The 16,955-nt window shown below is 41.1% G+C and overlaps 1 protein-coding gene across 1 annotated transcript in view; it reads left to right on the top strand.

Annotated features, from left to right (window-relative positions):
• Positions 1-16,955, top strand: part of LOC124298502 (suppressor of lurcher protein 1) — a 370,352-nt gene that overhangs the window by 181,953 nt on the left and 171,444 nt on the right. The window contains exons 5-6 of the mRNA XM_046750604.1: positions 13,960-14,116; positions 15,167-15,226. Coding sequence (XP_046606560.1) covers positions 13,960-14,116; positions 15,167-15,226 — 217 coding nt within the window. The remainder of the gene's footprint in view (positions 1-13,959; positions 14,117-15,166; positions 15,227-16,955) is intronic.

The following is a 16,955-nucleotide window of genomic DNA, read 5'->3' as shown; positions in this document are numbered from 1 at the left end:
GCTTCACACCTCATAAATTGTATTAGCACCCCCGATAGCTACGCCGGATGATTCCTCAGTTGAAATTTATACCTCGAATCAAGTTTCAAATAACCACTTTACATTCAGAGCATCATCCAGGGGACATTTTTCATCCCCGCTTCTATACCTACATTTAATAGCTACACCTACACCGAAAACCATGTGCCAACGCCGTTTCTCACTATCCAATTATAAAAGCCATCGGACGAATGGAATATTCATTATCCCCTCCCTCCCTCCCCCCCCGCGAACAACGCAGCGTAGTTTAATCAGTCGTATTTACTGAACGAGTGACTTTTTCAATTCCTTCAAATCACACACCGCACTTTGTATCCGTCTTTTTTCTCTCTCCCATTCTTTTATTCTTTTCTTTTTTATTTTTCAATTTTCCTTTTTCACATATCTCCTTCGCATCTTTCCGGTGGTATTTTCGTTTTCTATTTCGCGTTATCTCGCTCTGTGCGCTTCCGCCTCTTGACTTTCTTATTATTATTTTTTTTTTTTTATCTTCCGTGATTTTTTCTTACTTTTTTCTTTTCTTTTCTTTTTTTTTTTTCAGCCATTCCTTCCTGATCAAAGTAACGAAAACGACATGTGAGTGTACAGAAAACGTGCTTCGCCACGAAGCTCGAGCTCTCCGTAGAGACTCTTGTGAAAATGATAAAACAAAAACTTTCTCACAAACCGCTCGAGATCTTTTCCGCTTCCTTCTTCTTCTACTTCTTCGCCTCCTTGTTTGTTTTCCTCTGTCTCTCTCTCTCTCTCTCTCTCTCTCTCTCTCTCTCTCTCTCTCTCTCTCTCTCTCTCTCTCTCTCTCTCTCTCTCTCTCTCTCTCTCTCTCTCTCTCTCTCTCTCTCTCTCTCTCTCTCTCTCTCTCTCTCTCTCTCTCTCTCTCTCTCTCTCTCTCTCTCTCCTCTCTCTCTCTCTCTCTCTCTCTCTCTCTCTCTCTCTCTCTCTCTCTCTCTCTCTCTCTCTCTCTCTCTCTCTCTCTCTCTCTATCTCTCTCTTATTCCCTTTGTCCCTTTACGCGACCCGTTTGAATAGGTACCGGTGCCCACTTTATCCACTCGTAAAAATATCCCCATGCGTCACAACCCACTATTCTCAGCTCGTAAAAGAAATTATTATTTGTTTTCGGCCAATTTATCGTCGTCTTTGCAGAACGAAATTACGTTTAGCCTGTTCCGCTGCAGTCAGCGTTGCCGGTCACATCTTTCCGGCACTTTCGAATTCATTTCGAAAAACTTTTATATTCGGGGCGAAACCTCGGTAATTATTATGCCGGGCACAAGTTTTTATATTGAAAAAACGTGGAGTGCGTAGAGAGATCAAGAACAAAAAAATAAAAGGAAATAAATAAAAAATAAAACGGCAATCATAAAAGAGGAAAAAAGGTAAAGGGCGGGTTCGTTTTGTATTATGCGTCACGTGTCAGCAATCCGCTCCAAAAGCGTCGCTATCCACCGTATAATATTTCCATTTGCAAATTCATTTATTCAAATTTGTGATAATTGAGTTTAGAGAGCCACAACCGTTTAGAAGACGGTGGTCAGTCTTAGAAACGATCGGGTTAACACGCCTGTGATTTGCTCAATGTGATGCGTAAATACGCCGTGAGTTTGGAAGTCAAAATACGTTTGGACTTAACTGATGATAGTTTGGAGAAAAAGTAGACGCCGAATTTTCTTGACACGCGAGGCAATCTTCTTTGGCATACAATTTAACAATTTTAAACGGCTTGAGGCGATTACTGCAAGTTGAGAGGATTTTTTTTTTTTCAACTCGTTAACGGCTGCTCAGCAACAACCTTTACTCTCCTTTTTAGTAGTTGTCGTATTAAAATCTTAGCAGTTTTGCATCAGGTACACCAGCCGCTAATTATTCTTTTACTTCGTGATCTTTACAGCCGTGCCGCATTTAATTCAAACTATTCGCGGAGTATACGGAATCAAAGTGAATTTCTCGCGAGTTGAAACGGAACGTTTAATTAACTTGGGTAGACAAATAGAAAATGAAAATATTGGAATTTTTCTACCGCATTTTAGATTAAAAATTGTGCAATCCACTCGAGTAATCAACAACGCGTGTTATATTTTGTCCATTATGAGTTTAATTACAAAGCAAAGTTACGCGTAACTCGATATTGCGATTTATTAATTCTTACCAAAGCATCGATGTCATGAACTGTAAATTCGGTACTTCGGAAAATAAATCAAGCCTTGTGAGTCAAACGGAAGATATTGAAATTTCCGACTGTCGCAGGACGACGGATTTGCGATATAACAAGTTGACTGTTCACGAAAATTCGTTTATCGACTAGCTTGAGGGCCCAGGACCTCAGGCTTCGCGGCTCAAAGGTAGGTAGCGGTCCAATTATCAATTGCTGAAATAATTCGACAAGGGACGGACAGTTGGGGAGAGAGACCGGTAATTGAGGGAGGAAACATTTCGCAGGGCTTGCGTATACGTTTATCTGCCTGCAGGAAATTTTTCCTGCTCAAAGAAAATCTCCACATCGTGTATGTTATATTTTCAGCCTTCGATAATGCTGTTCTCCGCAACTTGCCTTGAATATTGAATTTCGTTGAATGCTTGCGTTGAAAATAAGAAAACGAGGTAAATAAATGAATCTTATGCCGTTGACACCGATTATTCGATAAACGCGTAAATGCTCAAAGCTTGTCACGGAAAAGAGTGAAAGAAAGTCTGTCTCGAAATTAAACGTAACTCGGAGAAGAACGTAGAGATTGAATATTTCAGTTTGGACAGTGGCAGCTTATTTTCCAGAAGACGAGAGAAAATCAAGTGGCTCGGAAAAGCCGCAGGTTTGCAGCTCTCACTTTCACGCAAATTTTAACTTTTCTGCAAGCCTAGTACGCGACGCACACAAATGACACTTTGAGTTATAAACCTCGTTTCGATCCGCCGAGGGTCTACATTGTTATTTGAATCTTATTAACATTCAATACCTTGCGATAATCTCGAACCCCGCATATTCTCGGCCAATAAAACCTCCCCCATATATATATATATTATGCGCTATCCAAACTTAATCCAACCGTAATGACATCGAAGAGGCTCGAAAGTCTGCAAGAATCGTTCGATCATCTCTCGGTATCATTCTTTTGAATTTGATATTGGACGTAAGCAGTTTTATATTGCACTAAAAAATTTTACCCGACATTGACACGCTCGGAATTTCATATCTAAAAGAATACGGTTTTGTTTATAATTAGTTAATCGTTTTAAATGTTTGAGATTGATTGTCACCCGAAAGACGATGAGTCTCCGTCTAGTAATTTGGAAATTTGAGCGTCCTATGCAAAAGAAAAAACAAGTTTTCGAGGTATAAGAATTTATTCATCCCACTTACGCAAAAGCCTTTCATTAAAATAAGACCCGTTCAGTTCTCCGAAAAAATTAAATTACCAAGAATCTGTAACACTGTCTGCAAATCCTACGCCCACAATTTTCATAGGCAGGGTTCAAAGCCCACTAAAATTGAATACATTTTTTTGCCAATCTAGACCTCTGTTTACAATGAACAGAATCATCCCATCGAAAAAATTTTTATCACCTGCATTCGTTCCTCACAAAAATTATCAGCAACATTTTAATCACCCTAATTGAACCGGAAAAGAATGAATTCGTGCGTCTCCTTTCCCCAAAAAAGTACAATATTTTAGTGAATTTGGTTTCTCCGCGTAGCCAAAATTCTTCCATCCCTCATCCGCGCCTCGTAAATCGTTAAAGTGGATATAAACTCATGTTAGCGCGTCAATATACTGATACAGAGATCCCACAGTTTTCCGTTCATAAAGTAACGCAAAAGAACGATTAACAACGAAGGATCAGGCTCGATTCCGGTGGCGGAAAAATATATAAAACTGATAAAAAATGTAAAATGAAATGACACTCGCTGGACGGTCGTCAACTACTAACAATGAAAAGAAACCAACCAATTCGGACGGTAGAATTCTTTCTTCATTGTAAATGATTAATGACGATTGTCCGGGGTGATAAATTGTCTGGTAAATATCGTATTAGCGGACCACTCAGGAAAGCTGGAAGCTTCATAATACCGCATTGTCTTCTGGACAATGCGCGTGGGCACCGAAATCCTACGGAGCTGGTACCGTAAGCTGTCACTATACATGTGTAATGTATATACGTATATGTATACACACACCATATATATATATATATATATGCATACGTACACGAAGCTCTGTTAGTGCCGTGGGAACAGGACGAGGAAGCTCGCGCTTTCGAAGGACTGAGAAGACTCTTTCCTCTGTCGGCAGCTCCACTTGATTTAGGTACCCTCGTGCAGTTAAGCTCAACTCCATGTACATACCGGACCAGTACATAATATTCATCCTCGAAATGTGTTTTACCACCAAAGTGCCCGAGTGTCATTTATATTCGCAAATTTCACACGCGTTATTATTATTTTCACACGAAAATCGCTGTTTTTCTTACCCAGTCTTACAAAATGAACATGATGTCGGTGTGTTTGTTGGCAACATGTATTTTTTTTTTGTTCTCTCGTGTCTTGTGAAAGAAAAAAGAAGTCGATTACTACTAACTGGAAAAAAATTTTCTACGCAATTGATAATCCACGAATCATGAAATCATTTGTCGAAATTTTCAAACTTCGTGATCAAATCTACAATCGGTTGTACAATTTTTTTATCAAAGTTTTATTTATGCATACAGTGTATGTAGCACCAAAAGTATAGTAGTATTTTCATATTGTTTAAAAATAATTTCTGTTTATCAAGAGATTGTCGTGAAATTTTTGAACAAAAACAACGGTTAATTCTTAAAGTGAAATTATATCGGCTAGGCTCTCGTAGCGCGAAGTATCCGGTGCTTATTTCCTTGTATAAGAATGGGGGCAGAGAAAGGATGCGGTTTAATTTCCCGTACAAATTTCCAAGCATCAAGAATGATGCAAACAGGACTTTCCTGACTTTCTTTTTCCCGTTTTATCACTTTTCCTTTCGTTTTGATTTCTTTTTTCATCTCATTGCCATTGAGCCCCTTTATCGAGGCCTCAAATATCGAGGGCAATATCTTCTGGTTCGGCGTACCGAAAGCGGAAGTTACGCAGGGGGTACCTTGAGAATAATTAGGTATGCCAGTCCCGGGACACCCGATATCAACTTTGCTTGATAATGCTCCCTTACTTAGTTGGCTTATTGACGTTTCCATTTCACGACACGGTTTTTTCTTCGAATGAACAGTTTCTCGCATTGCGAAGAAGCTACGCGATAGTCGGATCCCTGTATTAATATAACGACAAATTTCATCAGCCTAATCACAATTCGATAACAACGATGTATGTGACACATACAGGCATACAGAAAATGAATAAAATCGAAACAACCTATGAATGAAAATTTCTCAATGACATTCTAGTTAATCGAATTGAATTTCGTGAAAATAGTTTTTCTTCGACAGGGGAGAAAAATGTTAAACTAACTGTTTCAATTAAGTTAACTGATTTAAAATTTACATTAGTTTTACTCTCTCTCTTTTTTCTTTTTTTTTTTTTTTTTTACCTATTTCCACAAATTTATTGTGCAAATTGTCCAGAGCAAATTTATCGCTTTGGTTTAATCTTTTTTTTCTAATTTCTAAATTGGAACTTTCATTTATCGCGCATATTATATTGGTTCAAGATGCTAATTATTTGGAAATCTCGTGTCAGCGACCGGGCGAAATGCACGCAATTGCGTTACATGTGCGTATACGTACATCGCACGAAAGGGTTGGCTTTCAGGTCACGGAACCCCACGGGCGCAACGGTGATGCCAATTAGTCTGAGTGTGAGCATTGACGCCTGTGCAAACCACCGGCGCAATTCTGTCCTTAGCAAGTAATGAAGCTGTAAATTCATTACAAATACAACGGATCATCGTTTGTCGTGAATACGCCCCTGGTAAATCAGATTCATACGTAATTGTATGCGTTAATTATGGAAATGTCTATAATTCGCAAATGAACAATGACGAGCAACGCAATACGCATAATCGATTTCGAGAAATCACGCTTTAATATTCTCACGCGGCGACGAATTTATGAACGATACATCGATCGTTGACTTTTTTGGAAAACTAATCACACGACGGGAAAGATTATTCGAAATACTTCGTGCTTTTATAAAATCACTCACAGCTTATTGTGTGAATATGAAATAAATAAAAACACCATCGTAATCTTTGCGTCAAAGATCCGATCAGTGTTTCAATAATTAAAAGTTCAACATGATTAAAGAAGGCGAATAAGTTCCAACGCTGGTCCAAATTTTTTATTCCAACAAATCGCAAGGCTTTTCAAAACTAGTAAAAACGCGAAATGTACCAGTTTTGAAAAACCGAAACAACGAGCCAAAAGACTGAAGGAAAAACTAAATTTCCTCGTTACTTGCCTCGAAATCTAAGCCTGTATCGAAATCACCCTTGACGGTTATAATAAACCCTTTCGTTATCCCACGGTTGGAAACACAACAGAAACAATTTGTTTTCAAGATCGCGGAAGCTTTTGTCAAGGTGTATAATGAAACAAAAATTATTAATGTCTTCCGCGAGATAACTTGTGCGTGTATCGTGTACTTAACCAGAGAGACGAACTTGTCGGGCCTTCTTTGCCCTCGCCTCGAGCCACTCTCTACCCGACTAAGCGAACTGGTGCCTTCGTATTTCATTTAGAATTTATCCCTTACGCCCTGATACCAGTTACCACATCGCAGTTGATCCTTACCTTGAAAATAATTAATATCAATTTAACTGCACGCTGCTATACGAAGAAGAATATTAATGTTTTTCAATCTTTTCGCTCCAAGCTTTGGGACTTCGACAGTAACAGCGATCGTATACGAATTTCTGCACGAAATTTGGGTCGCTTGATAGAAAAGTTGACAATTTACTTGTAGATGTTCATAAAATAAACACTTCTGCTAAAGCGAAAAATATGGCGCAGAGGTAAACTTGGCGATGAGTATTTGTTTGGGGTGAAAAGGATTTTCGATGAAGAAATGATGCCAACGAGTCTCTTGCGTGCCACTGCGTTGCGCATCTGTATATGGTCCATTGGCTTCGCATACATAAGATGATGGAAAAAGTTTTGGTATTCATTCCTATCAGAATGAAATATACATACCTTCACCCTAACAATTGTTCCTACCTACCACAGCTGAAATCAGCATTCTCGGCTGCTTTTGATACCTCAGGTATGCCTGTGGTATGCAATTTGAAGAATTTTCTCATATCGCTACCACATCATACTAGTTTTCCGTCTCACTCTCACTCTCCCTCTCTCTTGCTCTTTCTCTTTTTCTCTCCATGTCTTCGCTGATCACTTTCCATTCTCGGTTTCAAACTCTTTGCGTCATATATTTTCATTTCTTGTCTATAATTCGAAGAGATTAGTATCACCGTGAAATGGAACCAAAAATGAAAAGAATAATCAAAGCATGGACAGAGGAAAAGAGAATCAGAGAAATGAGAGAGAGCAAAACTGCTCTTAATTCCAAAAATCTAAAGCGGTGATTCCACTTTGGTCTAAAGATAAAACTGTAACTGAAAAAGCAGGAAAAAATGCCCGGCCTGCATTCAGGAAATTTTAATTTTCCAAATAATTGCGATAACGTTTACTTTGCTCTAGAACAGAGAGAAACCAAACGTTAAAAACGGGTAAAAGTGACCGGAGCATATAATTCGTCGTACATAATTCCCGACTCGAAGTAAAGTTCTGCAGTATAACAAGCATGGGTGGCTAACTTCGAGGAACTGCAGGAAAATACCATTCGGCGAGAAGTTGAAACCGAGTAGGTGAGAACTTCGCTGAGCTTTTCGCTGTTCGTCCGACAATTGGTAAAAAGGCAGGGTTCTATTTTCACCGGTATACAGTGGCAAAAGTTCCAGTGTACTAGCAGGGCGTCGAAATTGTACAGCGTAGAAATTCTAGTCACGAAAACGAGCCCTCTTCAAGCCGAGAGCCCGCGGTTTACACGCCGGTCGAATTCTACATTCTACGCCTCTGATCCGAATCGTTTTTCCCGATGTGACGTCACGCCACGTTGCGATCGCTTCCGCCGGCTCTACGAGGGACGGATTCGCAGCCCAACTGACAATGAGGAGAGTTCCAAATTTTCCATGGTTTCCCGTAACCTTTTGAGCGGGGGATTTGCATCCGCGGCTCCTAACTGTTGTCTATTTCCGTGAATTGAACATGCGGCATTTAACCTGGCAATGGTCTGGACAAATTCGCTTACCTACCAACCGCTTTCCATTTCAAATTCTCATGCTTTCCGCTCCTGCTTGGATTCCCGTTCACGTAACCGTGAAACACAACTTATGGAATTCGTTCCGTCGGCCAACCTCCGCTGTCATTCGCTACGTATCGTAAACTGCGAATCTCACTTTGCGATAACGATCGATTTTCATTATACAAACGTACGGCTTTAACACTTTGATTATTTGTCTTCTTGACTGTTCTGCTCGTTTGGAGCGGTGGATTGAAATTATACCAGACCCTTGAACACGTTCTTGCGTGTTGATTCATTTCCTTCTCCCAAATGGCAGGAAATGGTTCCAATTTTCAACTCTCCGGGTCGACGTCGCCCCTCGAAAGTGGCTATTTGAGGGAAATCGCCTAGTATGAGAAAGGTTCCTTAATTTAGCAGGCCGCTCTATGCTCGATGTTACAGTAAATCAAGCAATGTAGTTCCAATTGGCACAGCGCTTAACGCTCCTTAAATCGGGCTGAAGTATTTCCGCTAAAAATTTTGTTTTCATATTCATCCTTTCAAATGAATTTTATGTCAGTGCTGTACGATAAAAGTAAGAAAAAGCCTAATTTCACTACACCGTCCGATATAAAACTTTCGGACTTGAACTTCGAGAGCTTTCAAAGTGATTCGCTTATTTCAAGGAAAAGTATCGGGACGCTGGAACGACCGTAAAAGAAGGTAAAAAGCTTCCACTCGAATTTCTTCATACTAATCAATGAAATGCTATCGAGCCTCAACTCCCTCACCCTAATTCCAAGAAGTAAGGTAATGCAGTTGCTCTGATTTTGTATCTTGAACATATGCCCGGAAACTTTTTCTCATTAACGAGAACTAACGAGCACGTACCTTGTAATCGGGGCTAGAATCGAACGGCACGAATGCGTCATAAAATGAACGCTGGAACTTAAATCACCGGTCTTGATTGTTGATACTCGTGTACGAAGGCATACGTGCCTCGGCACCGCTTCAATCTACGTGATCCCTTACGGATAATCGTGGAACGGTAAATCGGTATTGTATACTCTGTGTCGACGGTGCAAACACTTAGAACTGCAGTGAGCCTTTTGCAAGGGTGAAGAACAAAGGGAGAATTGATTTTCCACCGAGATTCTATCCTGCACTTGGAGTGAAATAAGATTGTCGCAAATTTTGGCTTCGCGTTAAAAATACACGGATGATCGGGCGAATTTTTTGCTTCTCACCGCGTTGAAAAACATGGCTCATTGGTCAGGACGCTGGATTTCTGCTCCTTTCCGCCGTTGCACGTTCTCATCATATTTGGAATGTTTTGGTACCGAGCATCTGCGGAATACCAGATCGCATTTCTCAACCGTAAAACCTGGGAAATCCTGCAAATGTCCAGAGAGATTTCCTTTTATTTCGTCGTGTGCGTGTACAATATTAACACCTTGCGCAAAACACCTCCCACGTATTTTGAAGCCCGTTTTCCAAGAGCTCTTTCAATTACCATAAACTCTTTGATGTCCTCGACAAAACATCCCCTCGCCACCGCCTCTTTAATACCGTTCGTATCAGGCTCGCCTGCCAGCTAAATTGAATAAATTAATCAAGCTACCGAGGAACTCCGTCTGCTTCGTCGGAATTTGATCAAATTTTCACACCGTTCGGAAACAGGGACGATAACCACGCAGCACTTGGACTGATATTCTTCAAGTTCAATCGTGTCAATATGTACTTGCGTCAAGAAACTCACTGCAGCCTGCAAGCCTCCGAACACAAGATTGCGAACCCTTTTGATTCGGTGCTGTCTTGTTAGAGGAGGAGACCTGGAAACCTGAAAGTCAATTGCACAATAGAATTCTCGCGAAACTGACGACAGAGTCTGACCCGAACGCAATCGCAATCTCACCTCATTTCTGAATTCCAACAAGACCAGGCAAATTTGGTCTCAAGTCAGTCAATACGCATTACCGTTCTAGGTATGCCTTTCTCTTATAGGGTCGATAACATCTGTTTGCTGAAGAGCAATTCTAGCATGTTTATTGGACCGTGAACTTTGTGTAAACTAAAACCAATGTTCGGCCTGTATCTCGTACGAACAATTTAACAGCGAACTTTCAAAATTCATTCCAGAGAAATAATGAGACCATTAAATTCTTTCGTAGAAATAGTAAATATAGCTGGCATAGTGAAGGTTGAGGAGTCTCAGACCGTCACTTTAACTGTAAAAAAAAATCGCAAAAAAAGAGTCACGGTGTGTTGCAGACATGATTTATAGTACTGGCATGTAAGGGTTCATATAATGCAATTTCCTTCTTACTAGTATCCCTCACCGCCGGAGGTTCGATAAAATGGTTTCAGGAGGTGGTGAATTTTACGAGATATCACCCGACTCCTATTTTTACTGTTCACCCATGGACAACAGGAGATATTTCGCTCGCTTCACGCCTTATCATTACTTACTCTGGATACGTGATGGCGTATGCGTCTTACGACTGAGGACCTTTTTCACCTTTAAAAGTTCGCAAGTTAGTCTTTTTGCTTCCTTTAGTTTGAGCTTGCACTTTCTTAATTGAGAAGATTCGATCCAACCTGCAGCTACGCGTCTCACCTGCCCAACGCCCTTACACAACACGGGGACGATTCTCGAGTCTCGGTCTGCTCGCAATTTCTTCAAAGAAACGAACGCTCCTCAAATAGAAAGACTTACTTCTAGAAAGAAAAAAATTACACTACGAGCACAAAGTGCACATCGCCAGCTCTAATTGCAGACGAAGAAAGCGCTCTTATCTAGCTGGAAGCACCGCTAAGGACACCCATTAGGTATCCGGGACCATCTCCGCACGGGCATCTATAGGGCAGACCGTAAAATGGTCCACCTTTATTGTATTTACTGGCGGGACGGGAAAAATGATGCCGAGGTATAAACGCAGAAGCAGGTTCAATGGGACAATGAATTTGGCCTCCTCGCCTCGTCACGAACTTGCCAACTTCTAATTTAACGTAGAAATCGAAATTTCGTAAGTAGTGTTTGACAATGAAATATTGCAGCGAAGTTCATTTACTCTCGAATTGATGTCCGATGCATTATTCGAGAGTGCCAATTTCGGAGAGGCCGTAAGATCCAGTGTTGGATGTTTAATTTGTTTGGTAATTGAATGAATCACTCGGCAAAGACTCTGCGATTGCCTTTGATCTCAGCGTTACGGTGGTAATTGCTTATAATGTATTTTTCATTGCTTCTTGATTTGTCCATTCCGAATCCCGTGATCATTACTCAGAGATCGGTGTGTCTAACCGGAGAACGATGTTTTCCGTGAACTTATTTAGAGCGAAGGTTTCAAACGATGTATCGCATTGCACGAGAGTAAAAATTAGAAACTTTACTACGTTCGAGAGATACGCTGTGAATGTAATATATTTCCAAATTTGTATGAAACGCGAGCCGTACTTCCGTACGTACGTAGGCGAAAGCAACGGGACATGGAACCACGTAGAGAGAAGCGCCAGAAGCGCTGCAGAAAATAAGATGCATGAGAGAAGTGCAAGTATTGTGTGACGCGGTTGGATAGACCGAGCAAATATAGCAGAGGCTTCACGGTTGAGGGTGGTACAACAGAATTACAAGGGTGAGGGAGCCGCCTGCGGTTTCTCTGGAAAATCGAACAGAGAGAACGAAAAGTGGGACGGGAATAGGAAGAGCAGAGATTGAAAAGACAGGAGAGGTTGAGATCTCAGGAACGGAGAACGGAAAAAGGAGAATGGTTTAGTTGTATTTGATTTAAGGAGTTCAATGGCGAAAGTAACCCCGGGATAAACTAAACTTGCATCGCCAGGTAAAAGGGTGGACAGAAAACAAGGTTTGGTTTTAGAGGGAAAGAGGGAGAGAAAGAGAGTGGGAGAAGGAGGGAGAGCTCCTCGTCCACGATATCCTTGGTAAACTCTTGACAAGTTTTCGCGTAACTTCTTCGAACAAAGAGTTATAAAAGCCCCGTCTTATCGCCAGCTGCTCATCGTACGATGTGCTAAGAACTTTCTCAGGGACCCTCGTTCACCACACGAGTTTGATTTCGAGGTGAGAATAAGAATTAAACCATGAAACAGCCCCGACTACCTGTCAAGGAAGGGCGACTCCCGGGAGGGTGTCACGATTACCAACTTTTACCAATAACTTTTTTTCTCACCGAGACAGATATCGTCCGGAAATATAGGCTCAAATTTTTGTGCCAACACGTTTGGCACGTCAGGACACTTTCATTCCCACTTTTTGGTGGAAGTTTTTATTTTTGCCAAATCGATTTCTCCTTAAAATATTTTCACCCTCTGGCATCTCGAGTTTCTTAAGCGGAAGTCGGTGCAGGTCTGCAATATATCTTGGCCCAGACGGTCCGCTATCACTTTGTTTCGTCTTCTCAGTCTAGGAACAGTGCCAACCGTGCCGAAGTGCATCTCGGAGTTCAAGAATTCCAGCCCCGGTAGAAGAGTCAAATACCGAACCCTGCGTTTGCGGGAAGACATTCGCACGAGTTGCTCGGTAGCATGACTGTCGATCAACTCGGAAATTCACATGATTTAGTTACGCACTTGTATCCTCGCGGAGAAGAGAAGTCAAACTTCGTTGCCATTCGCAGAACCAGTTACAGTGAAACTTCTCTTAACGTACACCTCCCAACGATGGTTTCCTCTCTTGAACGGACAGTCTAAAAATCTCAAGAAGCACAATTTACAGGTTAATGTTGTTTTGAATAACGGACACTACTCAATAACGGACGATATTTTTAGTCCCGAAGATGTCCGCCATTGGGAAGTTTCACTCTATCAAAATTTCATTACTGGCTGAAGGTTTTGATCCTAATTTGGTGGAGCAAAGACTGTGTATGAATAACGAAAACCGTTTCTCATAATCAGTGGATAGCCATGATCAGTAATTCGCTTAGACTGACAGAAGTGATTGTGAACAGCGAGCTTGAACCCTTCTGCGGTAATTTAGTCCCCTGGGAAGCCTCCGATTACTCGAACACCTAAAACACGTCCCAAAGGGTATGGATCAGAGCATCATTCCGAAATCGGAATTAATATCAAAGCCTGCGCACGTTGAGAGGAAGTAACCGGAGACGAAAATACCTGCAGGCATCCCTCTCAGAGGCGTGTCTCGCTTTCACTAACCTGATCAACCCATCTCGAGTTGCGTCTGGTTGTTGGCAGGTCATTATGTCATAGTCTGATTACGTCAGTCACGTGTCAGACTGCCGCGAAAAGCGACGTCATTTGTCAAGAGATAAGTGAGATGTATACGGTGTGCGCTAGCCTACAGTGACGTAAGGTAAACTGAATATCTTGCCAATCTATTTTTTCCTCTCACACTCTCTTTCCGTACTTTTCTCTCTTCTTCCCGACAACTCTCGGCCAAGGTTAGACTCCTTTTTACAACGCCGCACGGCGCCGCCTCCATCCGTCAAAAACCAATCGATGAGTGCTTCTCTCGAGATTATACGACACAGTGATGGACTGCTCTCGCGTCGTCATTCTGTGATGAGGAACATTCGATTCTTGCCAATTCAGGTCTTGGGAATGGTTGAATGAAGCATGGGACGGAGATGAAGGAAGAGGAACCGATTGACCCAACATTCTTTGACCAGTGACCCTGTTTAATAAACCCACGTTCTTTCTTGTTTCAGGAAAGTTCGAGATCGACGGACAACCGATACCGGGAAGTATGTGTGACTACGAATTCGTCAGCTCCACCCTCACGCCACTGCGTGGACGGTTTTACTCGCCTCGCTATCCGTCCTCCTACCCGAAGAACATCCGGTGCTCGTACCGGTTCCGGGCAAGGTAACTATACGGTATAAACACACCCTGTCCCCATCCTTGACTCACTCTCCGTATCTTTCCATCTCTTCCTCCCATCCTCTCGTCACAAGAAATTCTTGTGCTTCCGACGGCGAACAACTTTCCTCATTTCTCACCGGGTCTTCTTGTCATACAGTCATGAAACTTTCTATATTCTATCTCGCCTCCTCTTTCACCTTTCTCAAATTACTGTTTTAAGGTCGGGTATAATGTACGTAAGGATATTTGGAAATGGGCTGCGATAAACTTGGAAAAAGTTTGCAAGTACAAACAAGGACCAAATTGGTGCGGAATATAATATCGTTGGGTAAAGCTGTGTCAAATGGTCTCGCAAGTAGATGATGGTCATAGATATTGTATTTTAAGATCAATCGTTGAAAATCACTTGTTACTGTTCATCCCATCAGTCCAAATATAAGTTTGAGACCATTTTGTGAATACTAAGAGTTTGGAATGTTGGAGAATGGGATGTAATTTTCATAACGAATACTACAAATATCGGTCAAATTTGTGCACCAAATGAGCTCCGACATAAATATAGAGTTTATCAGGCGTTGAGAAGGGATCTTGCCGTACAATCCACGGATTTAGATTACAATAAACCTTGACCCATAGTCAGTTAAGTCTCGGAAATGTCTTTAATGAACTCATATTCTAGACTAGAGTCGCAACTTTCAGAAAGTTATATCATTCACTGACTTTATTACTCTCTGCAGTCCACGATATTCGAAACTACGGTATCATTTCACGATCGATCGGTATTAAAACCACTCTGCTTCTGTCATTTCGTCTTTTATTTCTTCATTGTTTTATAATATTGGATCTTGAAGTTACGTAGTCTGACAATCATGATAATAATAATAATAATAATAACAATAATATTGTTATCGATATTAATGAGGGAGAAAAGAAAGTTTGACAGACTTATTTCACGTTGATAAATTCTTCGAAAATGTAAAATATTCTCTCTGCTATGTCACAGAAGGCCAATTATTGAATTCAAAGCGCATAAATATACTTTCATTGTTACAGATTAAAGGAACGAATTCGTGTGCTGTTCGAAGAAATCGCACTGCAGAAGGGTGATCTGAGGTAAGCCAGAGTCGAGGTTGCGTTATTCTTATTCGAAACTAACTTGATATTAACCAATGTATCGTACAAAGGCCGAACGGTATAAGCTGGAAGGGTGCAGATCAAAGTCTGGCCCAAGATCATTTGCGTATCTTTCAGAGGTTGATACAAGGAACAAAACGTACTATTGTTACGGTGAGGCAAACAATTCTTCCATTGAGAAATCGACTAAAGGACAGAGACCGAGGGCTGCTGGTTCCCTTTGACTGGCGAAGGGTGCCGGCTGTTTCTTTATCATTTTCGCGCGTAATACCATAAGGGTGAAAAGAGTAGAGAGGCGAGAGATGTATAAGACGAACGGGCCTCAAAATGAGGCATAAATGCCTCACTTAAAAGTTAAGCCACTCTCGTGTTTTCCACCGACGGCCACTTTTTTCCCCTCTAACTTTCACTCTCCCTTTTTACTTTATTCTTCTACCCAACGGGAGGGGCAAATTTTCTGAGCAAATACTCAATTACAAAACTATACGAGTCACTTATGTTCACACTATATACGGAATTGCGTGCACGGATTGAATTCCGTATCGGCTTTACTTGAAATTTTTCATCGACTATGCGGAAAGTTTTTTCACCAATTATTGATCACTCGACGATTATTTTCAGTTTTCACTTTTTGCTCACTCACCTCTCCTACAACCGATTGATTTCGAGTGGTTAATCGAGTCGCACGTATCTATGAATCGCACATTTCTAGCCTGGATGCCAGCAGGTGTTTACCAATGCACGGAATTCCGAAGATCTATGGCAAATCTTCCGTATAATATTCTATTTGCCCGTTGAGTTATATCATGGAAACGATGATGGAACCGCGTCAAGTCCAATGGACCATTAAACTAATCAAATAGCTTGAACAAATGTTTGCGAAACGTTCCGACGTCTTCACTCTACGGCTTTTCCTATAACGTACGAACGGATATCGGTACGCGATTGACTCTATCTGCAGCCAAGAAACGATCGAAACATTAAGAATTCTCACCGTGTGTGTACGAAGATCCGCTGAATTTCTATCGCTTACTTCTCGGATGAATTAATTGCTCGTTGGCTAAAAAACTGGGGAAAAGAAATTAATTTTGTGTAACCAATCATTGCATTTCTCTCTGTTTTTTTTTCAAGTATGCAACTTTACGAATAATGAAAAAAAAAATAACGGAAGCTCAGCTTGATCGACTGACCTCTTTTATCGTCCATTCAGATATAATTAGTGCATAAAATAAAAAACTGACGTGGGATTTGCAGTAGATACTAATGTTCACGACTGGATGAAATAAATGTGTATTATGTATATCCGCAGATGGTATGCATGATAGATCGGAATTTTTGTCCGACAAGGAATTCTTACCTCTTTATGTAGTGATTTATTTGCAGAAACGAACGGAGTATCCAAGTACCAAAGAAAATACGTTTAACGTCGAAATCGATTCGAAACGAACGAGATACAACGAATTTATCGAGATACGGAGTTTCAGATAGTGAAGGTAAATTTAAGCTGGCTTCTAAATAGGCTCGGTTGCTAAGGCTCCCTGAGAGAGAAGACTCTCCAGTTTCCTTCAATAGAACGAATCAATTCACCGAACCTACCAGTCCGTCTAGGGAACCCAATACGATTATTCACTCACTATGAGTCCTTCGTGGCTCGAGTTGCGTAGCCGTAATACGAATCAATCAATAGAACAATAGATCCAACGAATAA

Source organism: Neodiprion virginianus, chromosome 1 (assembly GCF_021901495.1).
Source record: "Neodiprion virginianus isolate iyNeoVirg1 chromosome 1, iyNeoVirg1.1, whole genome shotgun sequence".
Taxonomy (NCBI): Eukaryota; Metazoa; Arthropoda; class Insecta; order Hymenoptera; family Diprionidae; genus Neodiprion; species Neodiprion virginianus.
The sequence above is the reverse complement of the archived record's forward strand: the minus strand, read 5'-3'. Positions and strand labels throughout refer to the sequence as shown.